A 21,700-nucleotide genomic window follows, 5' to 3' on the forward strand; every position below is an offset into this window, starting at 1 on the left:
TCCAGCGCCTGTGGTCTGCCCACCACACCATGCTGCCTCCCAGAAGCCCTGTTCTATGGAAATTTTCTTCTAACTCCCAGGGCAGCACCTTAACCTTGTGCCTCAGTTTCCTCATCTGCAAGATCAGGGGAAAAGCTCCACCTAGAAAAGCTGGTGTCAGCTGGGCATTCAGTGTGTGTGAGGTCTACATCTGGCCTGGACACCCACCTGGCTGCCACTGGCCTCCGCAGGCTCTTCTGGTCTGTTGGTCAGGGAAGCTTCCAGTACACTGCCCACAGCCTGAAACAGGTCCCTGGTGGCTGCCTGGCACCTGTGGTCCTCAGGGCGGGCCTTGGCACTTGCTGTTAATAGGGCCTCACTGGCACGCTGTAGAGCCCAGCTGGCTTCCCACTGGGTTCACCAAAATAAGAAAAAGCAGTGTGAGCCCCTGCTTAAGGTAGACCAGTCCCTGTGTCATATGAAGGACAAGGGAAGCAAGGAGAGGGGAACAAGCCAGGAAAGAGCTGGGCCAGACCTGGCATGCAAGCTCCCTGTATCTCTGACTTGAGACCAGGTCCTCGCACCTTACAGTCCTCTGAGATCCTTGAGGAGAGTACCCTAGTCTGCCTCTGAATGCTTCCCAGAGTGCCCAGCACATAGTAGGTCTTCAGGAACATTCAATAATGAGGGGATGGATGGATGGATAGATGGATGGATGAAGGATGAATAGGTGGTTGGTTAAATGGATATATGGATGTAGGTGGATGGGTGAAAAAATGAGTGGAGAATAAATGGATGGATGGAGGATGAGTGGAGGATGAATGGATGGATGTGTGGGTGGATGAATGGTGGGTGGTTGGATGGAGAATGAGGGATGGATAAGTGGGTAGATGGATGGATGATAGGTGAATAGATGAATGGGTGGAAGATAAATGGATGGAGGATGGATGAATGATGGATGATAGATGGGTGGATGGTAGGTGAATGAATAGGTGGATGGTTGTGTGGGTGGGTGGATGGACATAGTACATGTTCAAATTTGGTAGTTTTATATGTATTTGTGAAATTATTTGTCTAATGTCTGGCTGTCTCAGTAGTCTGAAAGGGCCATAATGGCAGATGCCATGTCTATATAGTTTGCTGCTGAGTTCTCAATGAATTGCACACTACCTGGCACATACTTGACACTCGGGAAGCATTTGCTAAATGGATGATGAAATTAATGTGTGCATGAATGCACAGAAGGATAGAGGGGAGGATGTGTACAGGTTCACGTATATACAGTGTATACGCATATAAATAGATGGATTAGCAAATGGGTGTGTAAATGGGAAGTGTTACATCAATAATGAGCCCCAGAATACAGACCAGCCTTGCTGGCTTCAGGCTGGAAGATTTTAGGGGCACAACCTCCTACCAGAGTGGGTGGGGCAAAGCCAGGACAGTTCTCTCCTCTTCTGTTTGTTTTTTTTCCTTTGTTTTGGAGACAGTCTTGATCTGTTGCCCGTGCTAGAGTGCAATAGTCAGGCATGGCTTGCTGTAACCTCGAACTCCTGGGCTCAAGTGATCATTATGCCTCAGCCTCCTAAGTAGCTGTGACTACAGGTATGAGCCACTATATTAGACTTGTTTTGTTGTTGTTGTTGTTTGTGTGTGCGGTTTTTTGTTGTTGTTGTTTTTTGTTTTTGTTTTTGGTAAACGTGGTTTTCTGTGTTGCACAGACTGGACTTGAACTCTAGGGATAGAGCTATCCTACTGCTTCAGGCTCCCAAAGTGCTGGGATTACAGGCATGAGCCACTGTGCTGGCCTCCTTTTCCTGTTTTTAGGGCTTCTCTTTATTGTTATTTTTTCATAGGCTCCTGCTCTGTCACCCATGCTGGAGTGCATTGGCACAACCATAGCTCACTGCAGCCTTGACATTCTGGGCTCAAGTGATCCTCCTACCTCAGCCTCCCAAGTAGCTAGGATTACAGGTATTCACCATGATGTCCTACCAATTTTGTTCTGCTGTTTTTGTTTGTTCTTGAGATGGAGTCTCGCTCTATCACCCATGGTGGAGTGCAGTGGCATGATCTCGGCTTGCTGCAACCTCCACCTCAGCCTCCCAAGTAGCTGGGACTACAGGTAGATGCCAGGCTAATCTTTGTAGTTTTAGTAAAGATGGGGGTTCACCATGTTGGCCAGGCTGGCCTCGAACTCCTTACCTTAGACAATCCACCCTGCCTCACTCTCGCAAAGTGCTGGGATTACAGGGGTGAGTCACTGTGTCCCACATTTGCTTTGTTTTTGAAGGGATGAGGTCTCACTGTGTTGCCCAGGCTGGTCTCAAACTCCTGGCCTCAAGTGGTCCTCCTGCCTCTGCCTCCCAAAGTGCTGGGATTACAGGCATCAGCCACCTTGCCTCGCTTATGGTTTCTTTTTTAACCCTTGGCTGTCAGAACCCTGGGAACATGGTCTTTTAATTTGAGTTCTCCAAGAAGCAGATCGTGGAGCAAGGATTTGAGAGCAAGTCATTTATTTGGAAATGCTTTTAAGAAACAGTTGTGGGGAGTGTGTGTGGGGGGTGTGATAGGGAAGGGTGGAAGCCAGTATAGGAGAGTGATCAAGCCCATTACCTGGGATTCAATCCTGCTTGGGATTATCCATCAAGAGGGGTGAGGGAGCTAGGGTATTTATACACCAGCCACATTAGTCACTGAATTCACTGCATGAATTCCCAGCCAAAGGGGCAGGTAGAGTAGGCTCTGGGGGTCAGAGAAGACACACTTGGCCACCCAAATATTAATGAGATTCAGTTACTCCATCAAGTTGTTCACCAGCAGATGGGTGAGTGAGAGTCTGGGCAAACAGGCCCTCTTACCCAGTGTGAGGTACAGAGGCTGCAGGAGGGGCACCTTCCCATGAATCACCCATGCAGTATCCCTAGAAAGAAGATGGCAGGGGTCTTGGCAGCCCCATGGGAGCCCTGTGACCAAGGGACCCCTTCAACCTATGCTGATCTGGGTTGTCACCCACCTGCCATGAAGGAGCGTATCCCATGGCAGCCTCAGTAGATGGGAGCCACTCACCTGAGCCGAGGGTGTGAGTTCCTCACTCTGGCGGGTCATCTCTTTCAGCACCTCGGCCAGCTCCTGCACCCCGCGCAAGTCTTCCAGGCTGGCTGTGACCGCAGACAGCGACCCCAGCACATGCTCTCTGACCTTGGGAGGGGAGAGAAGGCAGGAGAAGAAATGAAATTTCATGGCTCCATGAAGCAGTGTCAGGAAGATGGAGGTGCAAGGTCAGGAGTGAATAGGCTCATTGAGGGCTTCTTTTTTCTTTTTTTTTTTCCTGAGATGGATTCTTGCTCTGTCACCCAGGTTGGGGTGCAGTGGCACGATCTCAGCTCACTGCAACCTCTGCCTCCTGGATTCAGGTGATTTTCAGGCTTCAGCCTCCTGAGTAGCTGGGATTACAGGTGTGCACCACCACACCTGGCTATTTTTTGTATTTTTAGTAGAGAGAGTTTCACCATGTTGACCAGGCTGGTCTTAAACTTCTGAACTCAAGTGATTTACCTGCCTCAGCCTCCCAGAGTGCTGGGATTACAGGCGTGAGCCACTGCACCTGGAGTCATTGGGGGTTTCGAAAGCCCTGCAGACCTCTGTTTGCCTCATAGGATATGTGATAGGCAGATAACAGCTCCCTGAAGTTGCCCACAGTCACATCCCTGAAACCTGTGAATCTGTTACCACATGTGGCAAAAGGCACTTTGGCTAAGTCATTTTGGAGATGCAATCAAGTTAAGGATTCTAAGACTGAGAGATGATCCCAGGTGAACAGGTAGGACCAATGTCATCACAGGATCCTTCTACAGCAGAGGCAGGGGCATTAGTCAGAAAAGGAGATGGGTGATGGAGGCAGGCGGGGAGGGGAAGAGAAAAAAGGGAAAGAGGATGAGGGAAGGGTGGAGAGAGAGGGAGAGGAGAGGGCTTTGGAGGTGCTGTGTGGCTGGCTTTGAGGAAAAGAGTCAAGGAGTGCAGGTGCCTTGAGAACCTGGGAAAGGCAAGGAATAGCTTCTGCCCTGGAGCCTCCAGGTTTGCCCCTCTGCTGACACCTTGGTTTTGCCCATTGAACCCTATTTTAAACTTCCAGCCTCCAGAACTATAAAGCGAATAAATGTGTGCTGTGTTAAGCCACTGTCTTTGTGGCCATTTGTAACAGCAGTCCTAGCAAACGTTTATAGGATGTCTCGAGCTTTCTCCAAATCTTCAAGTTGAATCTGTAGAATTTGGCACTTTTTGAAAATACATCATGTCTCAGGGTAGCACCTGCGACCAGAATGGCATGAAATTCAGAAATGCACACACACAACTCATGTGGCAGACACTGGGAGTGGACGCAATCGTACGTTTTGCAAATGTTTATAATGTGAGGTTGTAACACATTGAATGGCCATTTTTGTAGATTAATACTGGTTGAATGTTGGCAGCCTTATCTAGTTTTTTAGTTGCAGTGATTGTAATTCTTATTTAACTCTTACCACAATAGTATGAGGAAAACAGTGTTGCTGTTCCTCTTTTCCACGTGGGGAAACTGAGGCTTAGAGAGGTTTGGTCCCTGACCTGTGACAGTGTAAATGGTGGCAAGAGACAAAAGCTGGGACACCATCTGTGGTCCAACTCCAAACCGCTACCCATGTGACCGAGGGCAGTCTCCTTTCTCCTCTGCACCTCTGCCTTGTCATCTGCAACGTGAGGGGGAGGGAGTGATGGGCTCTAAACTCCCCTGTCCCAGAGGCCTGTGCCTCCATGAGGGCCAGCCAAGAAAGCAGGTTACCAAGGAAGAAGGCATTTTCTTCACTTTAAGTCACTCACCAGAAAGACTGGAGAGGCAGGTGGTGTCAGCCACATGGGAGACACCACGTGCTTCTCCCCTGATCCATGAACTGTGATCCACACCTAGATGGCCGCATGCAGACCCTGGGGCCCCAGAGGAAGGGAATGAAAGGAGCCCCCACTGCAGGCACCTTCCGTCTGGCATCCATGCTCAGTGACTTTCCTGAGCCCTGGCTTTCGTGCTCTTGGTTCAGCACAGAGGACAAGGCCTTGGCCAGCTGGAGGAGCTGCTCAGGGCCACCCTCGCCTTGCAGAGCTGTGGGGATCTTCTCTGACACGGTAGCCTGGAATGCTACATCCTCAACACATGTGTCTCCGAGTGCCACCTGTTGGGAAATCAGAAAGGTGCTCAGAACCTGCTAGGATCGACCTGGCATCCGAAGTCAGGGTTCTTCATGTGGGGTCAGAGCAGGACTGGATGACTTTGGCCTGGCCTGGGGGCTCTCGGGTACTTTCTGAGGCTGAAGGGCAGCCAGATCTGCTCACTCCAGGCAGCTGACAGCCACCCACACCAAGCCTTGGTTGGCTCCAGTCTTGGACAAGTCACTGCTCTGCCACTGGCTGCCCTCATCCTCTTGTTCTCAACCTCTTCCACTTCCATCTGGCTTCTGACCCTTATAATCTTGGCATTTGTTGTTGTTTTTTTTTTTTTTTTTTTTTTGAGACAGAGTTTCACTTTTGTTGCCCAGGCTGGAGGGCAACATGGCAATCTAAGCTCACTGCGAATCTTGTCTCTGGGTTCAAGTGATTCTCCTGCCTCAGCCTCCCTACTAGCCTGGATTACAGGCATACGCCACCATGCCCGGCTAATTTTGTCTTTTTAGTAGAGATGGGGTTTCTCCATGTTGGTCAGGCTGGTCTCAAACTCCCGACCTCAGGTGATCCGCCTGCCTCAGCCTCCCAAAGTACTGGGATTACAGGCATGAGCCACTGTGCCTGGCCTCTTCTTGGGATCTTATCCAGGCCCTTCATTGTCTTTGTTGGCCAATCTTGGTCCTACTTTCTCTGAGCTCTCTACAGGTGCTGGCCTAACTCATGTCAGAGTCATTCTTCAACCCCCCTCTACCTACCAGCTCCCAAGACCCTCCCCCTATTCTGGCCACGAAGTCATAAGATCTACAAAGGTAGAGACTAGGTCTGTTGTGTCCCTCGCTATACCCCTAGGATGTGGCACATGGTCAATGCCATGTAAATCTTTGTGGAATGAATGGATGAATCATTGACCGATGTGGCAATGCCCCTGACTGGCTTCCATCCAGCCACCCTTTTGGTGAGGTTCATGTGAGTGGAGAATTTTTCTCAGTAAAGAAACAGAGGCCACTGTCACCACCCACCTTAACCACGGCCTGGGTCTGCTTTGTGTCCCCTGCACGATTGGTGGCAGAAATAACTACTGTCAGCACAGAGTCATTGTTCTCCTTTCCAAGTGGCAGATACACTGATGGCAGGACAGGTTCAGGGCCACAGTGTAAGCAGGAACCTGGCAAAACCAGAAATTGATGGATAAGGAGGCATCTCTACCTGCAGCCCACTCAGGTAGAGCCCGGTCACAGGGACACAAAAGCCACAGCTCTCGAAGGCCTGGTAGGCTCTTGGGATTCCACACTTTTATGGAGTAGACAGCCATGTATGCTGATTCACTGTCTTCTCTAGGCATCTGCAGGTTGCTGTAACTTTGGAATAATTTTATTAAAATCCATAAAAAATTGCAGGAAAAATAACCCATTTACAGGTTTAAAATTTTTTTTTTTATTTTATTAAGACGGAGTCTTGCTGTGTTGCCAGGCTGGCGTGCAGTGGCACCATCTTGGCTCACTGCAACCTCCACCTCCTGGGTTCAAGCAATTCTCCTGCTTTAGCCTCCCGAGTAGCTGGGATTATAGGTGTGTGCCACCACACTTGGCTGATTGTTGTATTTTCAGTAGAGATGGGGTTTCACCATGTTGGCCAGGATGGTCTCGATCTCTTGACCTCGTGATCTGTCCACCTTGACCTCCCAAAGTGCTGGGATTACAGGCATGAACCACCGTGCCCAGCCTGTTTTTTGTTTTTGTTTTTTTAAGAGACAGGGTTTCACCATGTTGGCCAGGATGGTCTCGATCTCTTGACCTCATGATCCACCCGAGGAAGAAAAAGAACAAGGAGGGGGAGGAGGAGCAACAATGACACCTTAAAAATTAGCTCAGGGGCCAGGAGTTCCAGACCAGCCAGGGTAACTTAGGAAGACCTTGTTTCTACAAAACATGTAAACATTGGGTCTCGAACTCCTGACCTCAGGTGATTCACCCACCTTGGCCTTCCAAAGTGCTTGGATTACAGGCATGAGCCACCGCGCCCAGCCTGGAACTCCTTTTTCTAGAGCCACACTTTCCTGCCTCCCTGCTCACTTGGTTGAGGCGGGAGAGGTATTAAAGCAAAATAGCTTATTGGAGTTAGAGCAGCTGTTCCGTCCTTTCCCTCTGGGGGCATGCAAGTTTGAAATGAAATCCACTTACCTTGCTTGATCTTTCTCCTTCCAGGCTCAGCCCCATTCACAATCCTCTTACGAGCTGGGTGTTTCCACATCTATTAGGGCACCTGTGAAAACTACACTCCCTTGGGTCTTATAATAGCTGATGTGCACTTTTCCCCATTCAAGGTGCAGTGTTTATGTCACTGTGATGTTTTATACTGGGTTTGGGGGAGCATCCTGGCAACACTCTTGGGCCTGACTTTGGAGGAAAACTACAGTCTGACTAGAGCATTTTCAGACCACAAAATGCCAAAGCCCTGCCGGGTGCAGTGGCTCATGCCTGGAATCCCAGCACTTTGGGAGGCCAAAGTAGGTGGATCACCTGAGGTCAGGAGTTCGAGACTAGCCTGGCAAACATGGTGAAACCTCATCTCCACTAAAAATACAAAAATTAGCCTGGTGAGGTGGTGGGTGTCTATAATCCCAGCTACTGAGGAGGCTGAGGCAGGAGAATCACTTGAACCTGGGAGGCAGAGGTTGCAGTGATCACAACACTGCACTCCAGCCTGAGCAACAAGAGCGAGACTGTCTCAAAAAAAAAAAAAAAAAAAAAAAACGCCCACTGGGAGGAGATAAGAACTCAGATGACCCCTCCAAGGACCAATCACTCCCCAAATGGAAGAATAAATGCAATGTGAGTGGCTCCCCCATTTCTCCTGCTAATTAATGCCTTTGGCTGTCCCAGGGTGTGGATGGTTACGGTGACAGCAGGAGACTCTGCAGGGTTTTCCACATTGTGGATGGGGCCTTCCATTTTGTCACCTGTATACCTTTGCAAAAATGTTCTTTCAGCTGAATTCGTCCTGCAATATCACCCATTCCCTGGGGCCGCCTGCAAAGCAGCGTCAATGAAATTGTTGAAGATTCTGTTAACCAGACCCATCTGTCTTCCTGAATAGCTCTAGGCTTCTGGAAGTCCCAACTACTCCAAGTGTGTAGGGGAGTGGGTGAGAGGGAGGACGGTGTCTTGGTGACGGCCCCACATGGTCATACTTTTGGTATCCTTATTCATTTCACTCCATCAATGTCCTGTGCTAGGACAATGGATTTTGGCTTTCTGTTGTGGAAGAGCTACTGATGTGTCCAACTTCTCATGTCTCTATGTATCGATGGCTGGGTCAGTGTCTTGGGGAGAGGGGTTGAGGTTTGGGGGAGCCCTCATCCTGCCAACATCTCTCACACACAGAACACATTCTTTGCAGCTCCTAGAGAGAACAGGCCCCTGTTCTGCAAGAAGATGAGCCCAGGAGCTGAGGGAAGAGCAGAGTCGTCAGCCGGTACCTGATTCCAAACAGAAGCAGAACTCCAAGGGTCCTAGGGCCGTGGAGGTGTTGCAGAAGATGGCAAAGCTGGTCAGAACGGTACCCTCATCCGGGGCAATGGTGCAGGCAGGCACCTCGGGAGGAGGCAGAGTGCTGATCACATAGGTGTCCTCCCCATAGGCATGGCTGGTCAATGCTGAGAGTGAAGACAGATCATGCTCAGGGGGCCATAGGGGCCCACAAACTCCATCCCGATGTTAAATCGCCCCAGGAGCTCATTAAACACAAAGATTCCTGGGCCCTACTTCAAACGAAAAGCCTCAGATGCCTCTGGAGATTCCAGGGAGAGCCCGGAAATTTACATCTCTAACAACTAAACAACTAAACCCCAAACAACTCTCCCTGATGCGAGGGATCCCAGGGCCTCACTTTGAGAAACTGGGCAAGTTAGGGGAAGAGAATCAGACAGACCTGAGCTTGGATTTTGGTTCTGACATTTGCTAACCAAGTGACCTTGGACTTGACCTTTTCTTTTCCAATTTTTTTTTTTTGTATCTAAATACTTTTTATTTTTAACACATAATAAAACTGTGTTACTACTCTCCAAAAAATTAATATTCTTTGTATCATTTAAAATTCTTTATATTGTGAATTATTATAAAGAAATGTTTAATAATTATTACATTAAAAACATCTAACATTTTAAAATAAAATCATGAAGAAAAAAAATTTTATTTTGAGACAGGGTCTTGTACTTTCACCTGGGCTGGAGTATAGTGGCATGAACATCATTACAACCTCAACCTCCTGGGCTCAAGTGATTCTCCCTCCTCAGCCTCCCAAGTAGCTGGGACTATAGGCATATGTCACCATTCCTGACTAATTTTTGCATTTTTTGTAGAAATGGGATTTTCCCATGTTGCCTAGGCTCGTCTTTAACTCCTGGGCTCAAGTGATCTGCCTGCCTTGGCCTTCCAAAGTGCTGGAATTACAGTCGTGAGCCACAGCTCCTGGGCAATAAATAATTATTTAATATTATTAAATATCCAATTGTTCATATTTCCCTAATTAGCTCAAATTTTTCTTTTTTCCCATTGGTTTGTTCACATTTCCAATTTTTTTTCTTATCTTTTTTTCTTTTTAGAGATAGGGTCTTGCTCTGTTGCCAAGGCTGGAGTCCAGTTCTGCCAACATAGCTTACTGTAGGCTTGAACTCGTAGGCTTAAGTAATTCTACTGCCTTGGCCTCTTGAATAAGTGGAAACACAGGAGTGCACCATCATGGCTGGCTAATTTTCTTCTTTGAGAGGGAGTCTCACTCTGTCACCCAGGCTGGAGTGCAGTGGCGTGATCTTGGCTCACTGTGAACTCCGCCTCCCAGGTTCAAGCCATTCTGCCTCAGCCTCCTGAGTAGCTGGGACTACAGGTGGGCGTCACCATGCCCAGCTAATTTTTGTATTTTTAGTAGAGATGGGGTTTCACTATGTTGGTCAGGCTGGCCTTGAACTCCTGAGCTTTTGATCTATCTGTCTTGGCCTCTCAAAGTACTGGGATTATAGGTGTGAGCCACTGCGCCCCGCCTTTAATTTTCTAATTTTTGTAGAGACAGGGTCTTGCTCTGATTGCAGGGCTAGTCTTAAACTTCTGGCCTCAAGGGATCCTCCCACCTCAGCCTCCCGAAGTACTGGGATTACAGGTATGAGCCACCGCACCTGGGCTGAGAACTTGACCTTTCCAGGAGTCGGCTCCTCAACTGTGGAATGGGGCTGACGATAATAGCTTCCCTACAGAGATCTCGTGAGGTGGGAGTTTACATGCTCAAAATCATGGAGCCAGGACAGACCAGAGCCAGGATCTGGAATCAGGCTGAGCCTACTCTGAAGCACAGTCTTCCCAGGCCCCCAGGACACTGTAAAGAGCCACCAGTGGACCTACAGTCACATCCCACATCACCTGGAGTAGTCCCCTCGGTTTTCAGAGAGCACATGCCTGGAAGAACTGGGCATGAAGAGAATTTTAACCCATAAAAACTCATTCTTTGGCCTAGACCTAATCCGAAAGTTTGGGGTGGACTCGAGAGCGTGCATTTTTAACTAACACACTAGTTTATCCTGATGTGCATGGACTGTGGGCCACTTCGGGAAACATGGAAGCAAAGTCCTTCCTAAAAGAATCATCACCTCTGTTGTTTGCTTTTTTGAGAAGCTGTGTTTCCCACACTGGACTTCTTCTAAATGAGAAGCCCTGAAGAATCCTGGCAGAGCATGCAGGTTGCACGACCCCAGAATGATCTGCTTGTGACACTGGGGTGATCTCATTCATCCTGTAAAATAACCATTCTGAGGCAGGCATTTTGATTATCCCAGTTTACATGTGAGGAAACTGAGGCAGAGAGAGGCAAAATCCTCTGCCTAAAGTCTCCCTGGTAGAAAGTGGCAGGGGTGCAATTCACACCAGAGCCTGTGTGGTGGCCTTTGCACTAAGCTGATGCCCTGCCTGGGCGTGGTGACACACACCTGCAATCCCAGCACTTTAGGAGGCTGAGGCAGGAGGATGGCTTTGGTCCTGGCGTTCAAGACCAGCCTGGGCAATATAGTGAGGCTCCATCTCTCTATTTGAATATTTAAAAGAAAAAAATAAATAAACGGATGCCCAATATCTGAGTGTTTCTGGGTGTATCTGGGTTCCCTGAGAGGAGATGAAAGGGAGGCTTCGCACCTGTGGCTCTGATTCGGATGACCTCTCCCCGGGTCTGCAGAAAGGAGCCGTTCAGCCGCAGTGTGGAGGTGTTGCTCTGGAGGAGGGTTAAGGAACTTGGCCAAAATCCTCTGAGTCTGCAGACATCTGGGAGGGTCTCAGCCTGAAAGAGCATTGCACGGGGCTCCTGACACCACAGCCAGGCCACTGGACTGCAGCAGGACAGTAGCTTCTGAGTGCTAGTCAGCCTTTCAGATTTATTGCTGATGAAAGGAGGACAGGCAGCCCCAGCTCCCCGAGGAGTCACCTGGAAGATACACTTTCCAGCCTCATTGGGGTATTTGTCTTAGGTTGGGTTCCCCAGAAGCAGAGCCTGAGATGAGGATTTGTGTGTAGGTTATTATTTATTTTTGAGCCGGGCACAGTGGCTCACACTTGAAATCCCAACACTTTGGGAGGCCGAGGTGGGCAGATCACCTGAGGTCAGGAGTTCGAGACCAGCCTGGCCAACATTGTGAAACTCTGTCTCTACTAAAAATACAAAAAATAAGCCACGTATGGTGGTACATGCCTGTAATCCCAGAGACTAGGGAGGCTGAGAAAGGAGAGTTATTTGAACCCAGGAGGCAGTAATTACAGTGAGCTGAGATCACACCACTGGATTCCAGCCTGGCAACAGAGCAAGGCTCTGTCTCGAAAAAAAAAGAAAAGAAAATATTTTTGAGACAGAGTCTCACTCTGCTGCCCAGGCTAGAGTGCAGTGGCATGATCTTGGCTCATTGCAACCTCTGTCTCCCGGTTTCAAGCAATTCTCGTGCCTCAACCTCCTGAGTAGCTAGGATTACAGGTAACCACCACCGTGCCCCCTAATGTTTTTGTATTTTTAATAGAGACAGGGTTTCACCACGTTGGCCAGGCTGTTCTCAAATCCCTGACCTCAGGTGATCTGCCTGCCTCGGCCTCCCAAAGTGCCGCGGTTCCAGGCGTGAGCCACTGCACCTGGTCTTGTATGTGGGATATGTATTGAGGGAGGGTTCACAGGGAGAAGCAGTGGAGAAAGAGAAAAAGCCGTGGAGAGAAACAGCAGAGAACAAAATGAGGCAAAAAACAGTTACGGGAGACACCCAGCCTCAGCCTGGTGGCACAGGAGCTCTGCAGTGTAAGTTGCCCCACTGAAATCACCCAACTTGGGAAGAGGGAGGCTGGGCTGTTAGACCCTCCACCCGTGAGTTGTTGGCCAATGGCCAGTCCATGAAAGCTGGAGTTGGGACTGTCCGCCTGGGAGGCGGGACTTGGCTGGGATGCCAGCAACACCTGCTGCAAAGTTTCTCCAGAGCTCTTGCTCCCTTGCGCCCATTCCCCCTATTGTCAATTCCCCAATTTTCTCCCCAGCCCAATATCCCGATTCCCACACCACAGGCTCTGCATGGAGTGGATCCAATCCTCACCCTGTACTGGGCATGCGACATGGGTGTGCTGAAAGTGCAAGGGGATTTCCATTCCTTTTTTTTTTTTTTTTGAGACAGAATCTCGCTTATTCACCCAGGCTGGAGTGCAGTGGCGTGCTCTCGGCTCACTGCAACCTCCACCTCCCAGGTTCAAGCAATTCTCTGCCTCAGCCTCCTACCTGGAATTACAGGCACCTGCTACCATGCCCGACTAGTTTTGTATTTTAGTAGAGATGAGATTTCACCATCTTGGCCAGGCTGGTCTTGAACTCCTGACCTCGTGATCCACCCGCCTCGGCTTCCCAAAGTGCTGGGATTATAGGTGTGAGGCACCGTGCCCAGCCTCCATTCTTGAGTGGTTGTTGCAGCGCTCACCTTCTCTGCTGGGGTGTTGTCTAAATACCAGCTGAACACAGCCACTGGGGAGTCCTCTCCCATGGTGACCCTGAGCAGAATGTCTTCACTGGCATTAACTGGCCTGCAGTTCCTCTCACAGCTGAAAGGCAGACAGAAGACAGAGTGAGGAAGCTCCCCCAGGCATTGCTATTATCTGGACATTTGTCCCCCAAAACCTCATCTTGAAATATGCTTCCCAACGTTGGAGGCGGGGCTTAATGGGAGGTGTTTGGGTAATGGGGGCAGATTCCTCAGGAATGGATGAATGCCCTCCCTCAGGACTGAGTTCCTGCTCTACTAGTGACCCCCAGAGCTGGTTGTTAAAAAGATGGCCAGTCACAGTGGCTCATGTCTGTAATTCCAGCACTTTGGGAGGCCAAGGAGGGTGGATCATCTGAGGTCAGGAGTTTGAGACCAGCGTGGCCAACATGGTGAAACCCCATCTCTACTAAAAATTAAAAAAATTAGCTGGGCATGATGGCGGGTGCCTATAATCCCAGCTACTCAGGGGATGGAGGCAGGAGAATTGCTTGAACCTGGGGGGTGAAGGTTGCAGTCTTGGATTTTCCAACCATAAGAATCATGAGCCAAATAATCTTTCTTCTTCTTTTTTTTTGAGACAGAGTCTGGTTCTGTGGAGCAGGCTGGAGTACAGTGGCGTGATCTTAGCTCACTGCAACCTTTGCCTCCTAGATTCAAGCAATTCTCCTGCCTCATCCTCCCAAATAGCTGGGATTACAGGCATGTACCACCATGCCCAGCTAATTTGTTTGTATTTTCAGTAGAGACAGTGTTTTGCTGTGTTGGCCTGGGTGGTCTTGAACTCTTGGCCTTAAGTGATCTACCCCTCAGCCTCCCACAGTGCTGGGGTTTACAGGCATGAGCCACTGCGCCTGGTCAACATTTTTTCTTTATAAATTACCTAGCCTCAGATATTCCTTTGTAACAATGCAAAATGGCCTCAGACAGGCACTGTGACCACTGACTGGTCTTTTGCCCGGTTCTTCTCAAGTCCTTTGAGAGGGTGGGAAATGACCCTTTTTCTTTTCTTTTTCTTGTTTTTTTGAGATGGAGTCTCACTCTGTCTCCCAGGCTGGAGTGCAATGCACCTCTGCCTTCCGGTTTCAAGTGATTCTACTGCCTCAGCCTCCCGAGTAGCTATGATTACAGGTGTCTGCCACTACACCCGGCTAATTTATATATTTTTAGTAGAGATGGGGTTTCACCATGTTGGTCAGGCTGGTCTCAAACTCCTGACCATGTGATCCACTTGCTTTGACCTCCCAAAGTGCTGGGATTAGAGGCATGAACCATTGTGCCCAGCCACGCCACTTAAACTCTCTAAGCCTCAGTTTTCTGTTTCCTCACCTGCAAAATGAGGGGATGGCCTAGATAATTTCTGTGATTCTTTTCAGTTCAGAAGTAGTAAACTAATGCTGTGTTTTACCAGCGTGCCTGCCATACACACATTACTTCCCTTGTATCACAATGCCTGTCCAGTGCTCACAGTATTAGAGTGACACATTAGAATCCCCACATCGCAGATGAGCAAACCAGGCCCCGAGAGCTTATGTGATTTGTCCTAAGTGATGGAACTTCTAAGAGGGCAGCTAGAACGTGAACCAGGATGTCTGGATCCAAACTCTCAGCCTTCTCTATCATGTCTCATGATGTCTCTATGAAAGCCAAAGTGACTCCATCTTGGATGCTAATCTGCCATGTTGACTATTGATTAACCCCAATTTCAGGAATGCCTCTTAAGATTTCTATTATCTCTCCAGTTCTTTGGGTAAGAGCAAGTACTTACTGTGAGTCCTGCCCTTAAAGAGATTCACATAGTGTTCCCGCCTTTCCCTGCGATTCTCCTACACAGTCCTTCCCCATGGTATCTAAGCCCTGGTTCTGGGGTAAGGGGCTGGCATTCAGCATTTGCCTTGCAGCTACCCTGGATATTGTGGTTTTTGTTCACAGGTCTCTATGAAATGTTTCCTTCTTGGAAACTAAATTTGGCAGCTTCTTTCTTTGGCCTCTCTGCTTCCTCGGACTTCAGGGTAGGTTTGCGTAGACCTGTCCTCCGCAGGACGATCCCCAGGGTACCCGTTTGATCTGAACTTGACAATAGCTCTTGAATCTTCCTGCTTCTCTCCTCATGTCTGTCCTAGTCCACGTGTGCTGGACATTCTCTATCTGCCTCTCCATTCCATTCTCCACCAACCTGCGGCTCTGACCTGGGAGACGAGCTCTATAGACTGCGTCACCCAAGCTGCCATACCCTCCAGCTTCTGTTTGGGTCCAGCATTGATGGAGGATGGGAAGGTGAGAGGAGAGACACAGGGGTGTTTAGTCACTGCTTTCCCTGCTCATTTCCCCATAGGCTGCAGGTGGGAGAGGCTGTGCTCCTCCAACCAAGGCCACAGCTCCCTCTGGGAGGTCCCCTTCCCACAGCGACAGCTTCCAGGGCATTCTAGTAATGCCATCCCGCTGTCTTACCCCTGCAGTCCTGGGGCTGACAATGGCTTCCCTTGGTTGTAGTCCTGCCTTCTTGCCCCTAACTCGTTCCCTTATTCCTGCCCTTACCTGTAAACAGTCCCTTCACCCAGCTCTATTCCATTCATTCCTGGTTTGGTTGAGGCCTCTGCTTCCTGCAGGGACTGGCTGATAGGCCAACCTACCTTGAACTCCTTACCTTGACTCCTGCAAGAGCCTGAGCAATCTCCCTGCATCTTTCCTTGCCCTTTTCCAAGTCATTCTCCAAGGAGCCACCAGAGCATTTTGAAGCAACATGCTTAGAACTCTTGGATGCTTGGCTGGATGTGGTGGCTCATGCCTGTTATCCCAGCCATTTGGGAGGTCGAGGCAGGTGGATCACCTGAGGTCAGGAGTTCAAGACCAACCTATCCAACATGGTGAAGCCCCACCCCTACAAAAATAACAGAAATTATCTGGGCATGGTGTAATCCCAGCTACTCAGCAGTCTGAGGCACGAGAATTGCTTGAACCTGGAAGGCAGAGCCTGCAATGAGCTGAGACGCTGCCATTGCACGGACAGAGCGAAACTCCATCTTAAAAAAATAACTCTCTGGTGGTTTCTCTGTATCACTCTTAGGAAAATGGCTAAAATCTTGACATGACCTGCAAGGCCCCACCTGAGCCAGGCCCTGCCTACACTACCAGCTCCTTCCGCCTCTGTCTTCTCCATCCTCAGGACACTAGCCTCTTTTGCTCCCTGATGATTCTCTGCTCCTTCCCTTTGCCTGCTCTGTTCCCGCTCCAGCTGCCCCTTCCCTGCTCTGTGAATTCCTCCTCCTGAAAATCTCTGCTGAGCTGCAATTTCTGAGAGAAGCCTCTCTGACCCCCTCTCTGTCAGGGCAGTTTTCCTAGAAGTGCCCTCTCTCCCTTCCTTCATTCATGCCCAGCAGTGCTGATCACTAGGTGGTAACTAACCCCTATGACAACAGAGAACACCAAGCCCTACCCAAAGGCAGCCCCCCAACCTAAGTGGGTCCTCAGTAAGTGTTGGCTGATTGAATGAATCAGGACCCTGGAGGAACCGCTCATGTGCCCCACCTGACTTGAGGCCTGAGATCCCGGGGTGCAGACACGTAGAGGCACTGCTCGGCCCTGTTCTCTAGCTCCTGGCCTCTCAGAACAGCCAGGCGCAGGGTGACAGCAGAATCAGGCGGTGGCAGGCAGGATGCTGGAACGACCAGCTCCTTCTGGTCTGTGCGAAGCAGCTGCCTCTCAACACAGTGGCTCCACTGAACCCAGCAACGCCCTGAGAGAAATGGACAGACATTGTTACCTACCAGGAACCCTGAACTTGGCACACGCTGCTACCTTCTGATTTGGGGTTTTTAGAAGGGGATCATGAATAATAACATCAGCTCCAAATGGAGATTTTAAATTTTTTTGTAATGTCACTTTTATTATTGATTGATTGATTGATTGATAGAGATGGAGTTTCACTTTTGTTGCCAAAGCTGGAGTGCAATGACGTGATCTCAGCTCACTGAAACCTCCGCCTCCTGGGTTCAAATGATTCTCCTGCCTCAGCCTCCAGAGTAGCTAGGATTACAGGCAGGCACCACTATGCCCAGCTAATTTTTGTATTTTTAGTGGAGATGGGGTTTCACTATGTTGACCAGGCTGGTCTTGAACTCCCGACCTCAGGTGATCCACCCGCCTTGGCCTCCCAAAGTGGTGGAATTACAGGCCTGAGCCACTGAGCCCGGCCAAAATGTCACTTTTTTTTTTTTTTTTGAGATGGAGTTTCGCTCTTGTTACCCAGGCTGGAGTGCAATGGCGCGATCTCAGCTCACCACAACCTCCGCCTCTTGGGTTCAGGCAATTCTCCTGCCTCAGCCTCCAGAGAAGCTGGAATTACAGGCATGTGCCATCATGCCCAGCTAATTTTTTTTTTTTTTTTTTGTATTTTTAGTAGAGACAGGGTTTCACCATGTTGACCAGGATGGTCTCGATCTCTTGACCTCGTGATCCACTCGCCTTGGCCTCCCAAAGTGCTGGGATTACAGGCTTGAGCCACCACACCTGGCCCAAAATGTCACTTTTAATGCAGGTTGCAGAAATGGTGCTGTGGAGGGATGCTTTTGGGAACATGAATCATGCTTTACCCAAACTCCGAGCAGACCTGCAGGATGTGGTTGGCTTGCTTTGCACTAGTGAGTTGCACTGGGGCTCAGGCAGGCATGTAACAGGAAAGGAGCCAGGAGGATCTATGGCCCCAGGAGAAGGTCCAGGGCAGCTTCTTATCCTGGTGCAATTGTCATTCCCTGTGGATGAGGCTGTCCATAGCTCCATGTTCCTGTGGGCTACTGTGGGGTACTGCCTTCTGGAGGCTGCACCTCTGTCTGGGAGGCTGCTGTGTCGCCTCCTGCTTTATGTTAGCAGCTCCCTAAGTTTCTGTATCCTTTGCCCTTCAACTCTATTGACTGATGGTTACTCATCAGTACTTCACTTCCCACCATCTCCAATATGGTGGCACAAATAGCAGGAGAGAGGCCAGGGGGATCTACAGCCCTGGGAGAATATTCCCAAGATTCCTGGGAATATTCCAAGAATTCCAAGATTCCCAAGATCTACAGTCCCGGGAGAGTATTCCCAAGGTATATTCCCTGAGCATATTTCCAAACTATGTTCAGAGTTCAGGCTTATCAGCTCGATCACCTAAACTCTGAACTTGCACCCTCTGTGTTCAGATCACCTAAACTCTGAACTTGCATCCTCTGTGTTCAGATAATGAGAACCAATGTTCAGAAGGAGGCCAAGACCACGAAACAGTTAATATCAGAAACCTTACAATGTTGCATGACTTTTGACCCGTTATTCCATTTCTAGAAATTTATTTATGAAAGTAACCACAGTTATAAATAGACATTGAACTGTATATGAGCAAACAATTTAAAACAATCTAAATGTCATGGCTCACGCCTGTAATCCCAGCACTTTGGGAGGCCGAGGCTGGTGGATGACGAGGTCAAGAGATCAAGACCACCCTGGTCAACATGGTGAAACCCCTCTACTAAAAATACAAAAAATTAGCTGGGCATGGTGGCACGTGCCTGTAATCCCAGCTACTGAGGAGGCTGAGGCAGGAGAATAGCCTGAACCCAGGAGGCGGAGGTTGCGGTGAGCTGAGATCGCACCATTGCACTCCAACCTGGGTAACAAGAGCAAAACTCTGTCTCAAAAAAAAAGAGGGTAAAGAAATGATCATAGAACTGCCAGACGCAGAGGCTCACACATAATCCCTGCCTGCTTTGGGAGGCCAAGGCAGGCAGATCACCTGAGGTCAGGAATTTGAAACCAGCCTGGACAACATGGTGAAACCTCATCTCTACTAAAAATACAAAAATTAGTTGGGGGTGGTGGCGCATGCCTGTAATCCCAGCTACTCGGGAAGCTGAGGCAGGTGAATTGCTTGAACCTGGGAGGGAGGGGTTGCAGTGAGCCGGCATTACAAATTGCACTCCAGCCTGGGTGACAGAGTAAGACTCCATCTCAAAGAGAGAGAGAGAGGAAAAAAAAAAGAGGCCAGGCTGGAATTACAGGCATGTGTCACCATGCCTGGCTCACTTTTTTATTTTTTAGTAGAGATGGGGTTTTATCACATTGGCCAGGCTGGTCCCGAAATCCTTACCTAAAGTGATCCTTCCACCTCAGCCTCCCGAAGTGGTGGGATTACAGGCATGAGCCACGGCACCTGGCCCATTTGTTTTATTTCTAAAAGGTAAAAGAATGTGAGGTAGCAGGATACATGCCCGTAAAAAAACAAGGACACCATTGCTACAATGTGAGTTCTAGTGTTGCCATTTTGGTTTGTTGGAAAAGTCCTGACTCACTTCCTCCTTCTAGATTCTCTCCCTAGGGATATACCAAGCAGCTGGGGCAAGGGAAGGAGTTCACACGAGAGGTGAGGAGCATTTTATCCCTGTTGTTTGGAAATGCCAGCTTGTGGACCAGCTTTTCAGGTTTTATTATTGTTTTAAAATCCTTTAGATCCCTTCACTGCCTGCATTCAGTGCCACCCTTGTTCTGTCACTGCTTTCTCCTACCTCCTATTTCTTTTCTTTCTTTCTTTTTCTTTCCTTCTTTCTCTTTCTTTCTGAGATGGAGTCTTGCTCTGTCTCACAGACTGGAGTGCAGTGATGCGATCTTGACTCACTGCAATCTCCACCTTCCAGATTCAAACAATTCTCCTGCCTCAGCCTCCTGAGTGGTTGAAATTACAGTGCGCACTGCCATGCCTGGCTATTTTTTGTATTTTTAGTAGAGACAGGGTTTCACCACGTTGACAAGGCTGGTCTCAATCTCCTGACCTCCAGCGATCCACCTGCCTTGGCCTCCCAAATTGCTGGGATTACAGGCATGAGCCACCACGCCCAGTCTCACCTTCTATTTCCATGGAATTTGCAAGCTCTGGGAAGTACAAGCTACACAAAATGTCAGGCATAGGGAAAGCTGGTGTGAAGATTAAGAAAAAGAGCAGCAAAATCTGACTGCTGCTCACCATTTCTTGGTGAAACAGGACAATTCAAGAACTCTATCGTCACCTACCACATGACCATTGGAAGCGTAAATCCTTGTCATTGTCTGGCCAGTCCAGGGTCACTGCTGCAAAAGGATCCACGTATGGACCAGGTTGGATATACACCTTCGTATAGCCTTCTTCTTTCTGCAGAAAAAGCAGCCGGCTGGTGAGACTCCAGCTACAGATAGCTCAGCCTCCTCACTGTGTGGTGCTGTTGGCACCCCCCCTTTCACCCCAGAGTAGTCTGCACCAAGAGTAGCCACAGTGTAAGGTGTGGAGTGGAGACAGATCCTAGCCAATCCCCCTGGCTTTCTTCCCCTCATGGGGTGTGGAGTCGGTGACTCAGGATCCCTGGGTAAGTCACGTTATTCTGAGTGTGGGCTGGGGGCACACGGGTGTTCCTGGAGTAAGTTCTGCTGGGACTTGTTAAACAGCTCAGGCTCTGGAGCCTCTTGCTCAAGCCCCGAAGTCCTGACCTGAAACAGCATGGGGCTATGGTGGAACTCAACCCTCAGGGGCCTCCCGTGGCCTGAGAATAAAATGTAAACTTCTTGCCTTGGCCCCTGAGACCCGCGTGATCTGGCCTCTGTCCATGTCTCTGTAATCTCCTCCATCCCTCTCCTCCACCAGGCTCCAGCCAGACTGGCCTCAGGCCATTGCCTGCCTCTGATCTCTGCCCACTCAGAAAGCTCTTGTTCTGCTTTCCAGCATGGCTATCTGGCTTATCTTCATGCGTCCACTTGCACTTCACCTCTGGAGAGGCCATGTCCGATCACATCAGCCAGACCACCCTGTTCATTACTAACACTGCACCTACTGGTTCTTATTAGACACTTATCACGATTCCTAATTCTATGATAATTTGTTTGTCGGAGTTTTTGGTGTTCTTTTTGTTTTTGAGACAGGGTCTTACTCTGCTACCCAGGCTGGAGTGCAGTGACACAGCCATGGCTCACTACAGCCTCGACCTCTCAGGCTCAAGCTGTCCTCCCACCTCAGCCTCCCAGGTAGCTGGGACCACAGCCATGCACCTTGATGCCTGGCTAATTTTTATTTTTATTTTTAATTTTTTTGGGTAGAGATGGAGGTCTCACTTTGTGGCTCAGATTGGTCTCAAACTCCTGGGTTGAAGTGATCCTCCCACCTGGGCTTCCCAAAGTGCTGGGATTACAGCCGTGGGCCACTGTACCTGGTCAATATGTTCGTTAGTATCACTCAGCAAGCTTCATGAAGGCAGGGACCATATGTGCTTATTCACCATGGCATTCCCAGCCCCTAATACTAAGCCTTGAACACTGTAGATGCATAATAAGTCTTTGTTATAGAATAAATGCATGCACGACCAACATCCACAGCAAGGAGATGAACTGAGTGATGTTATAAAAAACTAAAGAGCGTGGGCCTGTTTTCTTTTTTTTCCTACTTTTTCTCTTTTTTTTTTTTTTGAGATGAAGTCTCACTCTGTCACCCAGGCTGGAGTG

The 21,700-nt window shown here is 49.2% G+C and overlaps 1 protein-coding gene across 1 annotated transcript in view; it reads right to left on the reverse strand.

Moving 5' to 3' along the window:
- Positions 1-21,700, reverse strand: part of PKD1L2 (polycystin 1 like 2) — a 105,002-nt gene that overhangs the window by 53,394 nt on the left and 29,908 nt on the right. The window contains exons 10-18 of the mRNA XM_035282085.3: positions 20,246-20,363; positions 16,739-16,946; positions 13,151-13,271; positions 11,349-11,490; positions 8,651-8,827; positions 6,192-6,337; positions 4,989-5,183; positions 3,049-3,180; positions 208-390 (exon numbers count right to left, since the gene is read on the reverse strand). Of these exons, the coding sequence (XP_035137976.3) occupies positions 208-390; positions 3,049-3,180; positions 4,989-5,183; positions 6,192-6,337; positions 8,651-8,827; positions 11,349-11,490; positions 13,151-13,271; positions 16,739-16,946; positions 20,246-20,363 (1,422 nt within the window). The remainder of the gene's footprint in view (positions 1-207; positions 391-3,048; positions 3,181-4,988; positions 5,184-6,191; positions 6,338-8,650; positions 8,828-11,348; positions 11,491-13,150; positions 13,272-16,738; positions 16,947-20,245; positions 20,364-21,700) is intronic.

The sequence above is a fragment of the Callithrix jacchus genome, chromosome 20 (genome assembly GCF_049354715.1).
Source record: "Callithrix jacchus isolate 240 chromosome 20, calJac240_pri, whole genome shotgun sequence".
Taxonomy (NCBI): Eukaryota; Metazoa; Chordata; class Mammalia; order Primates; family Cebidae; genus Callithrix; species Callithrix jacchus.